Source organism: Pseudonaja textilis, chromosome 1 (assembly GCF_049901715.1).
Source record: "Pseudonaja textilis isolate UNSWEBS1 chromosome 1, rPseTex1.2, whole genome shotgun sequence".
In the NCBI taxonomy this organism is placed as follows: domain Eukaryota; kingdom Metazoa; phylum Chordata; class Lepidosauria; order Squamata; family Elapidae; genus Pseudonaja; species Pseudonaja textilis.
The window spans coordinates 297,671,118-297,688,882 of NC_141990.1; the positions used below are offsets into that span (position 1 = coordinate 297,671,118).

Genomic DNA, 17,765 nt, shown 5'->3' on the forward strand with positions numbered 1-17,765 from the left:
GAGTATCAAACTGCTGGCAATCATCAATCGGCAGTCAGCAGAAATAGCCTGCAGCAGTACTACATTCTAACCACCGCACCACCATGCTGTCTTCTGCCAAATTCTAGGCAAACTGCACCACCTTTCTGCTCTATATATGTCTGCATGCTGCTGTCACTGTCCTATATTTGGCTAACTGGGCTGGAAGAGAATAAAATGTAACATTCTCACTGACTCAAGATTGCCTTAGCTTTCCATCCCTCTGAGGTTGGTAAATTGAGGCCCCAGGTTGTTGGGGGCAATATGCTGACTCAGTAAACCACTGAGACAGGGCTGTAAAGCACTGTGAATCAGTATATAAGTCTAAGTGCTATTGCTATTGTTACTCTTCTCTTTTGCTGCACGTCGTCCCAGGCATCCTACAACAAAGTGCTAAAGAAATGTCTCTGTTCTTCAAGCACTGCAGCCTGGTCATTAACACATTTAAGTCACATGTATTATAGCAAAGTATGAGTCAGCCGACATTTTTCCATAAACTCCATATACTTGAATACCACTTTTTGGATTCTGCCTTTCCACTAAAAAAATAATGCTTAGTTTTGCTTTGCTGTAAGTTGGCACAGCCCTCTTTCCCTTCATATACTCCTATGTTTCCATTGTAGCTTAATAACAATTTCTATGAAAGTTGCAAAATGCTAACATATCAAGGTTTTTTCCTTCTTCTTCTTCCTTGAAAGATGTATTTGACTATTCATAAATCCCCAGGCTTAAATTATTGCAATTCTCTATGTATGATATTTCAATATATATCTATTTTCAGATTTCATAATTTTTTTGCCTATATTGAGCCCTATTGCCCAAACCAGGAAGCACATTTCCCTCTTTTCTTTTTCCATTTCCCTATCTTTACAGTCATATCTGGAATGGGAGGAAAATGACATTTCATAAGTGGGAGACATAATGTGCTGAATTTACCCTTAATTTGAAAAATGTTGGCTGGTGACTTTCCGGTAGTTCTGCCATTCAATGCATATACAGAAGACGTGCCCTACAATATATGCATTTTAGGTAGTGCTTTCTCATTTTGAAGGATCTATGAATTTTTTTTTCTTATGTACATGCTAAAGCTTTGGTCCTATTTTTCCATAAATTGGATTTTAAGCCTTTCTGTTTGCCACACAACTCAGAAAAACTGCTGAAAATTCTCTGAGTCTATATGAATTTTTAAAAACACATCTCTCCCTTTATTTTCTAGATGAACAAGCAATTTGCCAGTCCTTGATTTTTGTTTACTTTAGTTTACTAGAAAAAGCATATTTACCCTGTGATTCCACAAGGATGAATTTGAGAGATTCATGAAAACACTAAGTTTAATAAAGAGAATATGCCTAGTCCTTATCATAGGTAAAGACATGCTTGAAAGTTTCTGGCTAATTCCTACTGATAATCCTAGAACATGGGTGGAATGTGGGAAACTGTGGGCTACATGTGGCTTCGACTCAGGTATCTTTTCTACAATCCTTGGAATAGCAACATGTTTCTAACATGAAATTTGGCACCAAATGACAATTTGACAAGATTTTTCAAAGTTCTCCCATGAAATAAAGTGTGTCCTGTCCCTCAGAAGAATAAAAGTTGTTATCTCTTACTGTATAACAGCATATCCAGAGCTTCTAGAAGGAGAGATGCATCTATCATCAAGGCAACAGAATAATTATTCTTTGTCCTTTAGAGTAACTCTAAATTTGACTTCATCACTATGATAAACTTCACTTGGATAAATCTGTGTGTGCTACCAGGATTCTTGACATTCATTGTCTTTCCCAAATTGGATGCAGCCAATTAGCCCCAAGATGAAATTACATTTCTGTTTATTACACTTAACATTTCAGGAGATATAGTTGCCTTTGAAGTGATTTCATTTATATATGATTTTGATATAACAGAAGGCATTTTTCTGGATAAATATCCCATGTGTTTGTCTCATTTAAAAGGTTTTTTTTTTTTTGCCATAGGCTATACACATGCTGTAAAGTAGCACTAAAAAAGATTGCAAACTATCTTAACTCATTTAAGATTCTTTGGAGAGAGACGTAGTCAGTAATATAGCTTGCTTTGCACATAGACCAGGGATCTCAACTCAAATTATCTTGAATGCCGTATTAATGCCATCTTAGTTTGTTAGCCTGGAGGCTGCAACTGTAAAGTTCTATTCTTATATTGATTCAAAATCTCTAGTGAGTCAAACAAGGAGAAAATGAAAAATATAATAATATGTCATTAAGCATACATCTATTAAATAAGCTATTTTTAACTGCAAAACACTACTCGTGAATAAGAGCGTGTTGCATAGCCATTTCACTTTGACAATTTAGCTGGCAGTGTTTTCTACTAGCTAAAACACCATCTTATGTACTGTATGTGGGTATTTCAAGATCATATCTAGAACAACAGAATCTAAGAAACCTTTTCTAGAATGCTCTAAATCAGGGGTGTCAAACTCATGGCCCGCGGGCCGGATGCGTCATGTGCTGGCCATGCCCCCATGCTCAGTTTAGCGAAGGGGGAAAAGTCATGATACGCCATGTGACGATACCGTGATGACACGAGTTTGACACATCTGATCTAAATCTTCCTTGCTTGCTTGTCTCAACATCATGTCTGCTCTGTCCTACCTTGGCCTCCTTGCTCGTCCAACCCAGATACTTTGTGGAGTCTCAGGGCAGCAAGAATTCCCAGAGGGTGGTGCTGCTTGCTGCAAGAGCTCTCAGGTTTTTGACAGTGTAGCCTGGCCTGCCAGGAACTACTTTTCCTGGGAAATTTGCTGAGGTAAACTGAAGTGAGACACGCTGCTGCTGTTCTTCCAGGAGAATCTTCCATGGCCCCTCAACAGTATAGGCGCCTCCAAAATATTGTGAGTCTCAGAAAATGACTTGCAACCCACACGCCACGTGATCGAGAGTCTTTTTTTTATTAGACAGTTTTTAATTCAGTCCTGTGCCAGTCCACAAAAGTCTGGAGAAGAGCATCTGAAATTTTGAAAAATGTAGCTAAAAGAACTAATCCTCTATCTGTAGGTTACTTTATGTGTTTCCAAGATTGTGTAACAGCTTGTCCAAAACATAAAGGAGTTAAAAAAGAGAGGGTGTGGCCTATATGCTAACAAATAAATCATCTTCCTTTTTAATTTCATTGGTATCCATAGTCACATTGTGAGTGATGATTTCTTTTTATCTTTTATTTTTGGCTTCCCTTATTCTAGGATTCGCAGTTGCTACCACTTTGCTTCTTTTTTTCTAACCTTTATGTTCTCTCCACAGCTAATTAGCTTCTGTCACTCCACTTGCTTGTCTAGCATTCTCTGCAGTTTCATGCTTTTTCCCATCTGATCTTTTTAACTTCTCTCCTTTCCAAAGATTCCTGTTGCCAAGCAACAATTTCCTGTACAATTTGTTTGTTGGAGTGGTCCCTTTCAATTGGCAATCTACAAATTCTTTGTGCAGCTTGAAATCATTCAAAAATTTTGTGGCAGGTTGTTGATATGAGATGTTCCTTCCAGTCCAAAATTTTTGTCCAAAAGGCAACAGCAACCAACAGAAGAAAGCTTTTAATATGTAAAGCACTATCTATTTTGACTACAATTCTCGCCAGTACTTTACATTTATTTTTCATCTCTTCTCTTATTAAGTTATCCAAGTACAATTATTTATTTGCAGAGCTAAAGCTCAGTTTAGAATTAACATGCAAAATTGAAAGGAGAATCTTAATCACTTTGTGTGTTTAGCAAGAATCTTGGCACATGGCAACAAAAGCAATAGTCTCTTCGTTTCGATAGTATCCTGTTTGAGAATCCTTTTTGTTCTTCTCAACCTGCTGGAGTGCTTGAAAGGAATTTTGCAAAGGGACTTGGTACCTATTGGTCTCTTGTCACGTAGCATGACTCTCCAAAACAGAATCGAGCAAGAAGGGAGAGCTGGCAAAAGAAGGACTGGATTTAAAAATGATTAGATTCAACAAGGATCTACAAGAAAAATCTAGAACAAAGGTGTCAAACTCAAGGCCTGCAGGCTGGATTCAACCTGCAGGATGCTTAGATTTGGCCCATGGGACCAGTCTGGAAATATCAAATATCTGAAAATGCCTTTGCCGGCCAAAATGGGCCACCCAGGGAAGGGGTGCCCAGGGCCTCTGCACAGCCCATTTTTGATCAGGAGAGTGCTGCAGGAGGACTGTCTTGGATTGGATTACAATTATGTGGCCTCAAATAAGTGCCTGATCTGGATAGAAAACAAGCAACATCCTATGTTAATACTACGGTTTAATGCCAGATTTTACATACTGTAGGTCCATTTAATCTACAATCAGCAATCTATTCTGTATTCTATATACTGTGTTCTATTCTGTATTTATAACTGGCAGCCATTTCTATTTACTATCCTGGAAATTTACCTCTGCTGTTAGATCTTATGTTATCATGTTTGCCAGTAATATCTGGTAGAAGAGATAGGAAAATGGTTATAGTAAAGAACTGTGAAAAGAAAGAAGGGAAAAAATGCATCTTGCCTGTGTCAAACGCCCACCATGGCCACACCCACCATGACCATGCCCAATTCTGGCCACCCACCAATCCACCCGACCCTCTGAGCTCAAACACATCTCTGATGCGGTCCTCAATGAAATGGAGTTTGACACCCTGATCTAGAACAAAATTCCCCCATGCATTTCTATGGCAGATGCTGAAGATGAGTTGCTCAAACAATGCCAACTATTCCAGTCTAAGCCCCCTTTTTTTCTTCTCAATTATGCTGGCTCCCATGGCCAAAAAACCGGAGATGAGCACTGTGCCCTAGAGTGGGACACAACTGGTAGGGAAAGCTTTACCTTTAATTGTATGAAATAGATCATCCTTCTCCACGCTTTGCAATGTACACATACATACAAACATGCATGGATGCAATACAAGGGGAGAACAGAAAATAGAGAGAGGCAACATATATGTGCATATTCTTTACAGATATGTGCATTCAAAATCACTGAAATGAAGAAAAACATGGGAGCTGTTTTGACCCCAGCCAGAGCAAACAAAACAACCGGACGAAGCCGAACAAGATTGGAAAATGTGGAGAGAGCTGCTTCACAGAATTAGGCATGATTGAATGGATAGCACCATTACTCATCACATCCAACACAAATGCAACCCGTTGTTTTGTGGCATAAAAGAAAATACAGGTGCCTCCTATAATCACTGTTGGTAAAGGGGTAGGAAGAATCCCATAAGCACTGCTGTGCATACTTCCCCTTCTTCCCAGCCTGGTTGAACATTGAGAATTAATTGTGGTGCTAGTGATCCTGTCAGTCTATTTTCCAGTTACAGAACAAGTCCACCATTGCTTAGATACAATTCAAGGGTGATGGCAGTCACCTTCAAAGCCCTTCTTGGCTTGATTCTGGATTACTTAAAGAACCATACCCATATCTCCTTTGTTGTTTCTGCCTGCCCTATTGGCATGTCCTGAGTCCTGTTGGCTAAGGAGAACTTTTTGTGTCATAGCACCCACGCTCTGAAACATCATCCCTCTGAAGCCTAAAGGTCTTTAGCTTCTGGCCTTTCTTAAGGCCTTAAAGACTTGGTTCTGTGCTTGTTTCCAGGTCCCATGGGTGTTATGGATGGATCCTGTCTCCTGGGCTAATGACTGTTTGTGATTTTTCATGGTAGCTATGTATAGTGTTGAGGTAATTCCCCATTAGGAGAATGAGCGCATACAGGGAGACATATTTGAGAGAAGTGTTTGAATAATACACACACAGTACACAGATACACTGTACAGTAAATGTAAATGTAGGTTTTTACTTCCAGAAACATTAAGCAAAGTCCAAACAAGCAATCCAAAGTCATTCACAAGTAAATCAGTCAGTTTTCATCCAGGGATAATCCAAATATCAAAGTCCAGTGTCAAAAAACAGTTCAGCAACAAACTTACATTAAATCCAGTAATATCAATCAATTAGAAGAAATGGAGCAACGGCAATACTTTCCAACAGAAGGAAACAGAGATGCTCACTCAGACACACTCTCTTCTAAGACTAAGACTAAGACAAACCAGGTTTCTTGCTCGATCTTATGGCCGTTTGAGAAATCACACCCAATTGCAGTTTTTGCAATCTCTTAAAGACATAGTACTAAAATGTTTATTCTGGTTTATATATTTCTAACCCAAATACCTGTTAGGTGACTTATATTCCTAACATATAGCATTTATTATGTGTGTGTGTTTGTTTTTATGTTTATAAATAAAATAGCTGCTCAAAGTTATTTATTTGAAATGGGCAGTCATACACATTGATTAAGCAATCAATCGAATAAATAATCTACCAAATACCAAGAGCCCTCTTACTCCAAGAAACTGGTGATAATGAGAGTTCCACTGTTTGTTCTTTTGTTTTATAGGATAACAACCAGTCTTACCACTGTAGAAGCAGCTTTTTCCAAAGCTTAGGCTCCTGCCTTTTTTGTTTTTTTAGCATGAACAATAAAGCACCAGACTTTCTTTGAAGACAGCTTGCTATTTTGAAGTTAAGTGTAGAAAGAGAATGGATAATGTTAGAATAAAATGTGCTGTGTAAAATAAAAACATCAAGAAATCTAATGAAGTTTTCTTTAAAAGCATACAGAAAGATTCTATGTCAGGTCAGTCTTCTTTCCTTGAAAGAAATTTGATCAATGGTTAGAAAGCGAACATCAAAAGAATCATTGAAAGCTTTTTTTAAAAAAGATTATCCATTAAATAGTGTAAAAAGCTAACTTTGAAATTAATATTAAGCAGTAGCAGTATTAATAGGTGATAAGGATGATGAGGATGACGACAATGATGACTCCAATATGCTGTTTGCGAATTTGAGTTTTGTATAGTTTAATAAAAGTTTTAATAGAATAAAACCATGTGGAAAAGGAGAACTACTAAATGGAAATTGAAGGTGCTATCAGACCCCCGGATGCGTCACGTGCAGGCCACACCCACCCCAGCTCTGCAAAGGGAAAAATGTTGTGATATGTCACGTGACAGTAACGTGACACAGCGAGTTTGATATTCGTGCTCTAGAGACTTACATAAGTTCCTTTATGATGGTGTTTCAAATCTTGTCCCAATTTTGAATTCATCTGTTTATGTTAATAATGTGACTTAGTGGAACATAGGGATAACATACAGATAATTCTCGACTTATGACCACAAGTGAGCTCAAAATTTCTGTTGCTGAATGAAACAGTTGTTAACAGAATTTTGTATCACTTTATGACTTTTCTTGCGACAGCTGCTAAATGAATCACTGCAGTTGTTAAGTTACTAACAAGGTTATTAAAGGAATGGTTTCTCCATTGACTTTGTTCATCAGAAGGTTGCAGAAGGTGACCACATAAACCTGGGATCAGTGGTGGGATTTGAATACTGCTGCCATATTGGGTGTAGCTTGTTGGGCGCACTTTGCTCGCGTGCACACACTTTGCGTGGATGTGCGTGTCAAACATGCACTTTGCACAGGCACAGAGGTGTTCTAACTCTCCTACAAGCCTGCATGATCCCGGTCGCTTCAACAGCTGCCGCGCAGCGATATTCTGTGCCCAGTAAATCAGCCGCGCTTCAAATTCAGCGGATAAAGGTGAGTATGGGAGCCCGGGTGTGCCCAACAGCAGAGCCAGCAGAGCAGAGGAGAGAACCAGTTTGGTCTTGGGTGCTCATCGCTCCTACCGGTTCTCCAGAACTGGGCAGAACCAGTCAAATACCACCACTGCCTAGGATGCTGCAAAAGTCATAAATACATGCCAATTGTCAAGCATCCAAATTTTGATCACGTGACCATGGGGATCCTGCAACAGTCATAAGTGTGAAAATGGTCATAAGTCACTTTTTTCAGTGCCTTTGTAACTTTGAACAGTCACTAAATGAATTGTTCCATTTCAAGGACTACCTGTATATGACATGTTATCTGAATGACATTAGAAGCTCAGGCCTCCCATTTTTTTTACCCTATCCATCAGCTAAGAGGTAATTTTTTTTTTATTTACATTTCTTTGAGTGACAGGTTTTATTTACCTAATCATCATAAGATGGCCTTTGTCTATTTGTCAGAGAAGGGAAGTTAGAAATCACTTGTGGGGGAGAGGTTATGCTATATTCACTTCCTGGAGGAAAAAAGATAAATAAATTAATAATAAATTAACAAAAAATATTGTCTTTTTTGAATTTTTAAAATCACAGGTTATAAAAGTCTACAAAGCCACAGTTCAACAGACCTTGGACATCATGTTTCTCCATGAAGGAAGAGAATTTTTTACCAGCACTGATGCAGTGAGCCAAGATTCAGCCGATCGTACCATCATTGCCTGGGACTTCCAAACTGCTGCAAAGATCTCCAATCAAATTTTTCATGTGAGATAGATGTTTCCTTTCTTATTTATTCTGAGGGTTCCTATATTGCTGGGTATGAAGAATTTATCATGAACAGCAAGTTGCTTGAGAAGCAGTTGAAAGAACATCATTGTGTTTCTCAAAAGATCACAAAATAGGATGACTTTAGAAAACTGTTAGTTGAACCTCTGTAGAAACAGCACAGTAGTCATGTACTTCAGTTCATTGCATGTTTATTTGAAATGTTCATCTACTCCAAGAACTGTCTTGGAATCGTAATTTTAACAAAGCTGTTGTCTTTGATTTCAGACATTATTATTGTGCCAGGAAAATAAAGCTTTCTTTGTCTCACACCAGTCTATCCAAGTATTAAAGATACCGTCAGAGGATAAGAACACCTTTTTTACTGTAAACGTTTTCTCCAGTTTTGCATCTCAAGTGAAGACCATTTTCGCTGAGTCGTTTGCAGACAATTGTATTGTAACCTGATTCCCAGCCCCTTCCCATGATCCTTATTTGAGCTGTTTTTTTTTTCTGTAGTCCCAGATGTTAGTGTGTGATCTTCAAAAGTTGAACAAGGTCAGAGCTGATTAAAAGTTGGCGGAAAAACCATCAGAAATCCTAAGATAGACAGAGAGAGAAGGAGATAGAGAGGGAGGGAGAAAGAGAGAGAGATGGGAAATACAAGGCAGAGAGGAAGGAAGGGTTATTTGGGGACTTTCTCACAGAATGCATAGTCATTCTTTTGTTGAAGAAAAAAATCTTTCACAAATGAAGGCAAATATACATGTCCTAGGAAAATGTTGCAGGATTGAATCTGGGTCAGTTACCGGGACCAGAGATTTACTTTTCCAAGCTTTTGGTCTCATGCTGGAGGGCATCTTCAGGGAACTTTTCTCTACTGGAATATGTGCTTTGGTTCATTCTATGAGTCGTGTTTATGTGCTGCCTATTCCTATTGGTTAATTGGTGTGTTAATGGCTGGCAATTGGTTGTTTCTTTGTAACCACCAGCTTATTAGGTACTTAGGAGCTGAGGGTTTGGCAGCACAAGGAAACAACAGCCTATCGCCTGCCATAAACACACCAGTCAACCTATAAGAAGGCACCACATGAATTCAACTCACAGAATAGCCCAAAGCACATATATAGAGAAGTTCCCTGAAGATGCGCTCCAGAGTTTGAAAACTCAGAAAATTAAAACCTCTGAGCCCGGTGACCGACCCAGATTCAATCTTGCAAAGTAATCTTTTTTTTAAAAAAGAAAAAGAAATAGCAAGGATGATGCTCATCAATGAATGGATCAGAATTCACAGTGCTTTTCAAGCAATTGATTAACTTTTTGTTCACGGTGTTCTGTAATGGAAGAAAGTAAGGACTTTGAATTCACTTTGCTGGTGACAAGAGATTTTGTTTTTAATGACAAAATTCATTCTGAACAGCCTTCAGAATGTTTAAGAAATGGTTTGGTCAGTCCTAATTGGCTTGGAACAAAAGACAGAAAAGCAAAGTAGGTGCCTGCCTGCCAATCAAACAAACATCTTTCAGGGTAAGTCATGTTATTAACTCGTGAGAAGTGATTTATTGCAATCAGGGTTTGGAGGCTATTTCTCTCTGGAGTTGAGATTGGCAGTTTGGAATGGAAGAGAGTGCTTTCTTCCTTTCAGAAAGTAATGGATACCCAATGCTTCCCAGTTTTGAGGAACTTCTGCCTTCTGTTCCAGAGATGTTTTTTTATGTCTTGCAGAACAGTTTAAGGCGATGACTCCTAAATTTGGGGCAAAGATACTAATTTTGGGTGGCATGATTAAAGCTGCAGTCCCTGGCAATTAAAAAGTTGCTCACTTCTGTTCTAATCTCATGCAAGACAGTCTTGGTAATCTGGCACCTGCTTTGGGCCCATGTTCACTCCATGGCTTCTCTGAATAAAAAAAGGGTCAGATGATAGATGATGAGAAAGACTGTTTTAGACCTGTTACAGGCAGACTAGTTAATACTGGACTGGAGGAACAAATATTTTAAAAAAGAATTTTGCATACTAAACCGTTTAAGGATAGTTTTTAATTTTCTTTGATGTATATAGGCTGTATACCTAGTGGGATTTAAGCAACATTTGAGGCTTTAGAGCCGTTCTCCCTGGCATCCACAACTCATATCCTTCTATTAAAAAAGAGAATACATGGCAGATGTGTTGTGAATGCATGTATATACTCATTTAGAGAGCCTTATTTCTGTGTCTTGTTGAGGGAAAGATTTTGAACTTTGGAATAACTAAGGTGTTATCGACTGTCAGGCCTGAACATGTGAAGAAGATTTATTTGAAGATGCTGTCCATTTGATGATTTTAAAAAGAGGTCTTATAAGCTCCTTAGGGAAGGATAATAATCTCAGTTATAGCCGAACCTCTGTACAAAGTCAGTGCAAATTTAGTTTCTTTTGAAATGCAAAGAATAAAGTCAGTTGGTATCCATTCAGTTTTGAAAAGGAGAAATTCAGGTACAAAGTGGAGTGCATGATTTAATAACACGTTCCTATCGCTATCTTCCAAGGTGGCCTTTGTCCAGTTTTGCAGATGCACAGTTCTGTGTAAAAAGCTGTTGTAGTTGACTTGGCATTTGCACTTCAAAAGAAACACAGTTCAGTGAATAAGAAATTGCAGTGTGCTCAGTTTTGATGTATTCAGCAACTTTTACCAGATGATTTTCTCTGGAAGGGCGAATGGGGTAGCTTAATACTCTCCAGAGGAAGTATGAATTTGAGAGAAATTGTTGTGGGTGTGGCTAATAATTATTTGAAATTGCCTTTAATATTTTAAATTTCTGTTTCTGAATTTCTAGATAAGTGGCTTGTGCACTCCCATATGTCAATGTCCCACTTACGTAGTGATAAACATGTTTAAATAATTTCAATTTGATTAGCACTTGGAAGGATCTGCAGTTTGCTCATAAACTCACTTTGGAAAATTTGCAAACTTTTCACAAAAATGATGGGAATTGATATTAGGAAAAATATCTCATGAAAGTTAATGAAGTGTTAACACCACTTTATAATGCCTTGGTAAGGCCATTCTTGGAATACTGCATCAAGTTTTGGTTGCCATGTTGTAAAAAAGATGTTGAGACTCTAGAAAGAGTTCAGAGGAGAGGAACAAAGATGATTAGGGGACTGGAGGCTAAAACATATGAAGAATGGTTGCAGGAACTGGGTATGCCTAGTTTAATGGAAAGAAAGACTCACGGTGACCTGATAGCAGTGTTCCAATATCTCAGGGACTGCCACAAAGAAGAGGGAGTCAAGCTATTCCCCAAAGCATCTAAGGGCAGGACAAGAAGCAATGGGTGGAAAGAAATTTCTGATAGTTAGGACAATTAATCAGTGGTACGACTTGCCTCCAGAAGTTGTGAATGCTCCAATACTGGAAATTTTAAAGAAGAGATTGGACAACCATTTGTCTGAAATAGTATAGGTTTCCTGCCTGAGCAGGGGGTTGGACTAGAAGATCTCCAAGATCACTTCCAGTTCTGTTATTCTGTTCTGTTCTGTTCTATTCCTACTCCTACTCCTATTCTATATATCACTGGATAGGAAAGGGTAAATATTTATTTCAGGTATTTGAGGCTTTATTTTAAAAACAAAATAAATGCATGAAGTAAATTGGATAATTGATATTAGGGCTGTTGTAGCACTTTAGAAATAATTCAGAAGAGAGGTTTTGGAACATGAGGAAGCATGAGTGCAGCACTTGTCACAACTTTAAGGTGCATGTTCTTGTGCAGTTGCTTTCTACAGCTGCCATGTGATCCTGGGGGAAGAATGGTAAACAAGATCTTCTTGTGTATGTCCCTCCCCTTGCATATTAGGGCACCTTTTTTGGATCTGAATCTAAAGCACAATCACAATCTTTCTTGACACTCCTAACATTGTATTCTAAACCTGTTGTTGGGTCACCAATTTTTTGAAGGTGTCGATTTGGGGAGAGTGTTGAGGACCACAAACAGAGCCTGGGGTATCATATGACCTATATAAATTGATTCAGAGTCTGTGACCATTTTCATTTCTTTCTAATTTTCTTTGCAGGAACGTTTTACCTGCCCCTGTCTTTCAGTTCATCCTAAAGAGCCTGCCTTTGTTGCTCAGACAAATGGCAACTACATGGCTTTATTTTCCAGCCAGCCACCTTATCGAATCAACAAAAAGAAGAGGTTTGAAGGGCACAAGGTATACATCCATCAATGGGTTTTATTCCTTTTATATACCAAATTATGTTACTGCTTTTCAGTAGGGATACAATTTAATAGACTTCAATACTATTGTCTTTAGTTTAGTTAATGTAGAATTTAAATTGCAATAAAGTAACTAAAAGCATTATTAGTTAATAACTAGACAATCCGTGTCCCTTTGGGTCATCATTTCAGGGATATTTCCTTACCAGATTCTTCAGTGCCTTCAACAGCGACAGTATTTCTAACACACTGCCTTGAAAATAGCCATGTTTTAGCCTAATAGCCTAATCAAACATCAGCACAGAAAATATTTTATGACATTTTGTATTGTGTCATAAACTGTTTTATGATCATATTTATCATAAAAGATTTTAGAAAATTAGCCAACTTTCAATTCCACAGAAGTCCTGAGTCCCAGATTTTGGGTGTATTCTGAGAATTAACCCATTTGAGGTGCCTTGGTTCAAAAATTGGTGCCCTATGATGCACTATTATGTTTATGGAAAGGTTATGGAAAGAAGAGTTTTAGTAATAGATGGTATTGAGAGAGGGGAGGTGGGGAGAGAGAAAGGTGTGTCACATATTCAACAACTACTGCTAACAATGACAAATCTTTAATGGGAGCGTCTTATTAAATACCCAGGGAAGCAATTAGGGTAAAAATTATGGTAAAAATTGTCATGTTTATTATAGTGTGAAATTTCAGGAAGATAGATCATACTGTAATTCATTAATTAACATCTTAATTTATTTATTGTGAATTCTTGACTCAAACAGGTTGAAGGATTTGCTGTAGGCTGTGAATTTTCACCCGATGGAACACTTCTTGTGACAGGGAGTTCAGATGGCAAAGTATTTTTCTACAACTATCGCACAGCTCAAATTATCCGTACCATGTCAGCACATAGTCAAGCCTGTGTGAATGCAACCTACCATCCAGTTCTTCCATCGCTTCTTGCCACCTGTGCCTGGGATGGGGTAATCAAGATCTGGCAATAATAGGAAAGTTAGGTAGCCAACTGGCTTTCCAACTTTGTAACTATAATTTTTTCTTGTAGTTTCATTTCTTAGAACTTTTATCTTCTGTATAGTGGTACACCAAACCAGTGCTTCTCAACCTTAGCACTTTTATGATGTATGGACCTCAAATCCCAAAATCCCCTAGGCAGAATGCTTGCTGGGGAATTCTGTGAATTGGTTAACATATTTAGAGCAGCTAAGATTGATAATACAGTATTAAACCAATCTTACTGTACTGTGACTATGTGGAGTAGGAAATATAAAATTCTCCAGTCATGCTACACAAATAATTAATTTGCCTGGCACTGTCTTTGACTCATATTTTGCCCTTAACTGTTACCCTTCTCCAAAGAGTTTTTTTTAATGCCATTAGAGCTATAGTATTTTTTTTAAACAGCTGCTAAATATATAGCTAATACTAGCTTTCTTCAAGTTCTTGTTGCAGGGAATTAGGACAATATGAGCTAGATTGAAAAAGGAATTAAAGATTAACTGAAGCCGCAAATCTATATGTTCCGCCTGTTTTAATTGGATGTGGAATGCACAAATTTAATTGATAGAAGTAATTAAAAGTAATTCAATATCATTCCAGATTCTTCTGGGAGCCTAAATTTTTTAAATCACTTTAGTGTTACTAAATCAGCAGTCCTAGTTTAAAAACTATTATTTAGCTTCTGTCACTGCTTTACCCTTGTACTGTTACTTGATCCTGCAGGCTTTTCATCCAGTTTTAATGGAGTCACACTATGCTAGAACTGGTGTAGCCATGAAGGCTTTTCTGAGTAATGTGATTAATGGGGTCTCTGTGAGCACCAAGTACCCCTCGTTTCAATCCTTAGCTACAAATATTCTCCTTTATTGGTAATGTGGTTAGGATCTGATTCTCATATCTTTATGGTCACATGAAGCTCAAAGAGATTTGGATGCTTGAGAATCTCCATAGAGATTTATGACAATTTACATGTATGGTTGATACTTGCAATAAAAAAAATCTCAACAATTTGCTAATATATAATTTTAATTAGTTTTGTTATAAAAATTTACAACAAACCTGGAAGCAATGGCATTTCTAGCACCATAGCTACTTCTTTTCACAAAATAACACTTTTCTTCCTGATTGGGAGCTGATATACTATAATAATGAAACTGTTTTGTTGGTGCTTTGCATTAATGTAAAATTTACTCTGAAGCAACACATGATGCTTCTACAGGATGTAGGAAGAGGGGGAATAAAGAGTTTTGTTGCTCCATGGAAACACATTGGAGGTAGCCCACCAGGGACATATCTAATAATTATCTTTCAAATACGGTAGCCAGGAACGAAATCAGTTGAAAATGTACCTCTCTTTTCTTTGCAAAATACAGTGTGTAGTTTTATATTTTGCTAAAATGTTCAAAATAATATGTTACATAAATAATATAATGTTACATAAAAAGTAAAATTTCAAAGTACCCAAAATGTAACATAAGTTTCCTGTTGTAAATATCTTTTTCTACAATATTAACTGTAAAGTACTCAAACCTATTTGTATATTTTTATTGACTGAATGTATCTATTGGTCAGCTTTCCTGTGCCCAGCAAGACTAGCATTCACTAAAATTAATAGTCTTTTTTAAAGTTAAGTTTTAACTTACCATGCACTTAATAAGCTTCATAAAATATAAATTTTAACAGATTTTTTTATAATTCTTGGTCAATGATTGCCTTGTTTAGCGACAGTTTGAAGTTACAACCACACTGAAAGGTTACTTTATGACTGGTTCTCAAACTATGACCATCACAATATCCCAATGATCACTTGATCCCCATTTGTGCACTTCACAGCTGGCTTCCAACAAGCAAAGTTAATGAAGAAGCCAGCTGTAAAATTGCAAGTCACAGTAATGTCATGACTCACTTAATGACCATGCCATTTAGTGATGAAGATGCCAATCCCAATTGTGGTTGTTAAATAAGGACTCTCTGTTGTTCCCTAGCGATATGAAGTGGAGTACTGTATTTCTTTTATTTGATAGTTTTAAGGTGACCACTTAGTGTAACACTTATCTCTGAAGAATTGCCAGAGCCATTTATAATTTAATATAAAAGCATAATAACCTGAAATGCCATTAAAATTATCTTCTTCTAAATCAGCATTGGGCTAACCCGAAATCTGTGGAGCTATTTTGTAGAGTGACACCACATTATGTATGCCTTTCAGTATCAGTGCAGCTATAGTTCCAAATCCAAGAAACCAAAATTGAGAGTAGATAAGGAAATCAGTGGTATCCCAAGAAAGCAGGAAAGGGTTGTATTGTCATAAGTTTATCACATCTGGGCTGCAAAAATCAACAAGCTATAAAGGTTACAGAAGCAATCAAACCTCCCAAATACAAGTCTATTTGTATGTAAGGGAGAATACAATCTACATTAATAAATCAATAATCTTTCAACCTAAGATTGCTCTGTCCAATAGCCAATGATTTCTGTTTTCCTACTAAAGTTACATACAGTCTTCTCCTAGGCTTCAAGAGGATCTAGTTTTTTAAATATAAACTATAATTTATATAAGTATAAAGCTTCTGAGAGAGGGGTGAAGAGAAAAAAATTGTGAACTTTTAATAAGTAGTGTACTTGTTATTTTAAGAGTGAACTGATTTATTATAGTCATTATGTTCAGAAAAGTACTCTAATAGTGTACAATACTTCACAAATAATGATGGTTGGTCCTTGACTCACCTTTCCTACATAGAAGTTACTGATTTAATTCTCTTAATAGAACATTTCATCACTCTGTATTTAAAATTCAAGTAATGCCACTTTGGAATTATTCTAGATCAATCTCATTACCTCAACTTTTTGCAAGTAAGTTTTGGAAAATTCATAGTGTACTTAATAATGTTGCACTTCAGAGGTTGTCAAACTTTTCAGATTGTGGAAACTTAGTTAAAAGAAAAATTCCTGGAATCCTAGACCAAGAGGAAATGCACTAATGACAGAATTATTTATTCAGTGTATGATGAAAATGTTAAAAATCACATCACAATTACATTCTCAGTGAGCAAATGTGAAACTGTTTACTCTATTTACAAATTTACTTATTTATTTATATAGTCAATGCATGATGAAGTTGTATAAAGTCTCTGGGGTTTTCCTGATGCTTGGTGCGCAACAGTTTGTTTGATTTCCTGCAGATGTTCCATTACCCAAATTAGGTAACAGCACTAATGATATTACCTAGTTTGGGTGATGAAACATCTGCAAGAAAACAACCAAGTTCAGAGAACACCAAGGACCCCTCATTTGAGCTACAAATTCTCTCCTGTATTGGTTTCCCCGGGTGCACTGTTCCACAGTATGTTTACTTGGAACCCCACAGCCCCATTCTGAAGCAGAGAGCTTTCCCCGTTTATGGAAGAGTACAGTGGTGCACCTGCCATGATGAGTCCTAATCCTAGTGAGCATTGACTAGGTTTTATGGGGTAGATTGAATCCTTTTGGTTCAGCTGTAAAGCAGGGAACATTGCGACCCTATGGAGGAACAGTAGAGGACCATTCTTGTGTCCAAGCCGAAGCAAATAATGATATTCTAATGATAGAAATTGGCAGTAAAGCAAAAAGTAAACTGATTGTTGTAAACGCAAAATTAACATTTTGAATGTGCAAAAAATAAAACTTTAATTTTCACAATTAACTTGGAAGATTAATGTTTTAACCAAACAGATCAATATTCAATTATTAGGTCTGATTGCATTCCTTGGAAAAAAGTTCAATATTTGGAACAATTGATGCTACTTGTAAGCAGAGATCATCTTTTATACTTAAGTCTATTTCTCTGCTGGCTTGTTCTCTTTCAAAGGTGTGTTATTGCAAATGGCATAAGGTATTTCAAACTTGACAGGCAATATTTTTTTAGAAGCTCTAGGCCAGAAAATCTGCACAAGGGAATGTGGTTTATAATGTGAAATTAGTTAAACTGGACCTACGTTGTTTCTTCTTTAATGGTAATTCAGATGCAGTATAGTGAACATAATGATTCTGGACCTGGTTAATTTTTTTTCTTTTAAAGGAGAAAATATACTCTTCCTGTGGTACATAAATCAGATGGGTATTATATCACCAAGGTTTTGACATTTTCCCTGAGGGATGTTTTGTTTGG

The 17,765-nt window shown here is 37.2% G+C and overlaps 1 protein-coding gene across 1 annotated transcript in view; it reads left to right on the top strand.

The window, feature by feature from the left end:
- Window positions 1–15,759, top strand: part of WDR25 (WD repeat domain 25) — a 68,570-nt gene extending 52,811 nt beyond the window's left edge. Inside the window, exons 5-8 of the mRNA XM_087922197.1 lie at window positions 8,235–8,405; window positions 12,461–12,601; window positions 13,384–14,277; window positions 14,342–15,759. Of these exons, the coding sequence (XP_087778323.1) occupies window positions 8,235–8,405; window positions 12,461–12,601; window positions 13,384–13,605 (534 nt within the window). The 3' untranslated portion in view covers window positions 13,606–14,277; window positions 14,342–15,759. The remainder of the gene's footprint in view (window positions 1–8,234; window positions 8,406–12,460; window positions 12,602–13,383; window positions 14,278–14,341) is intronic.
- Window positions 15,760–17,765: the final 2,006 nt, after the last annotated feature.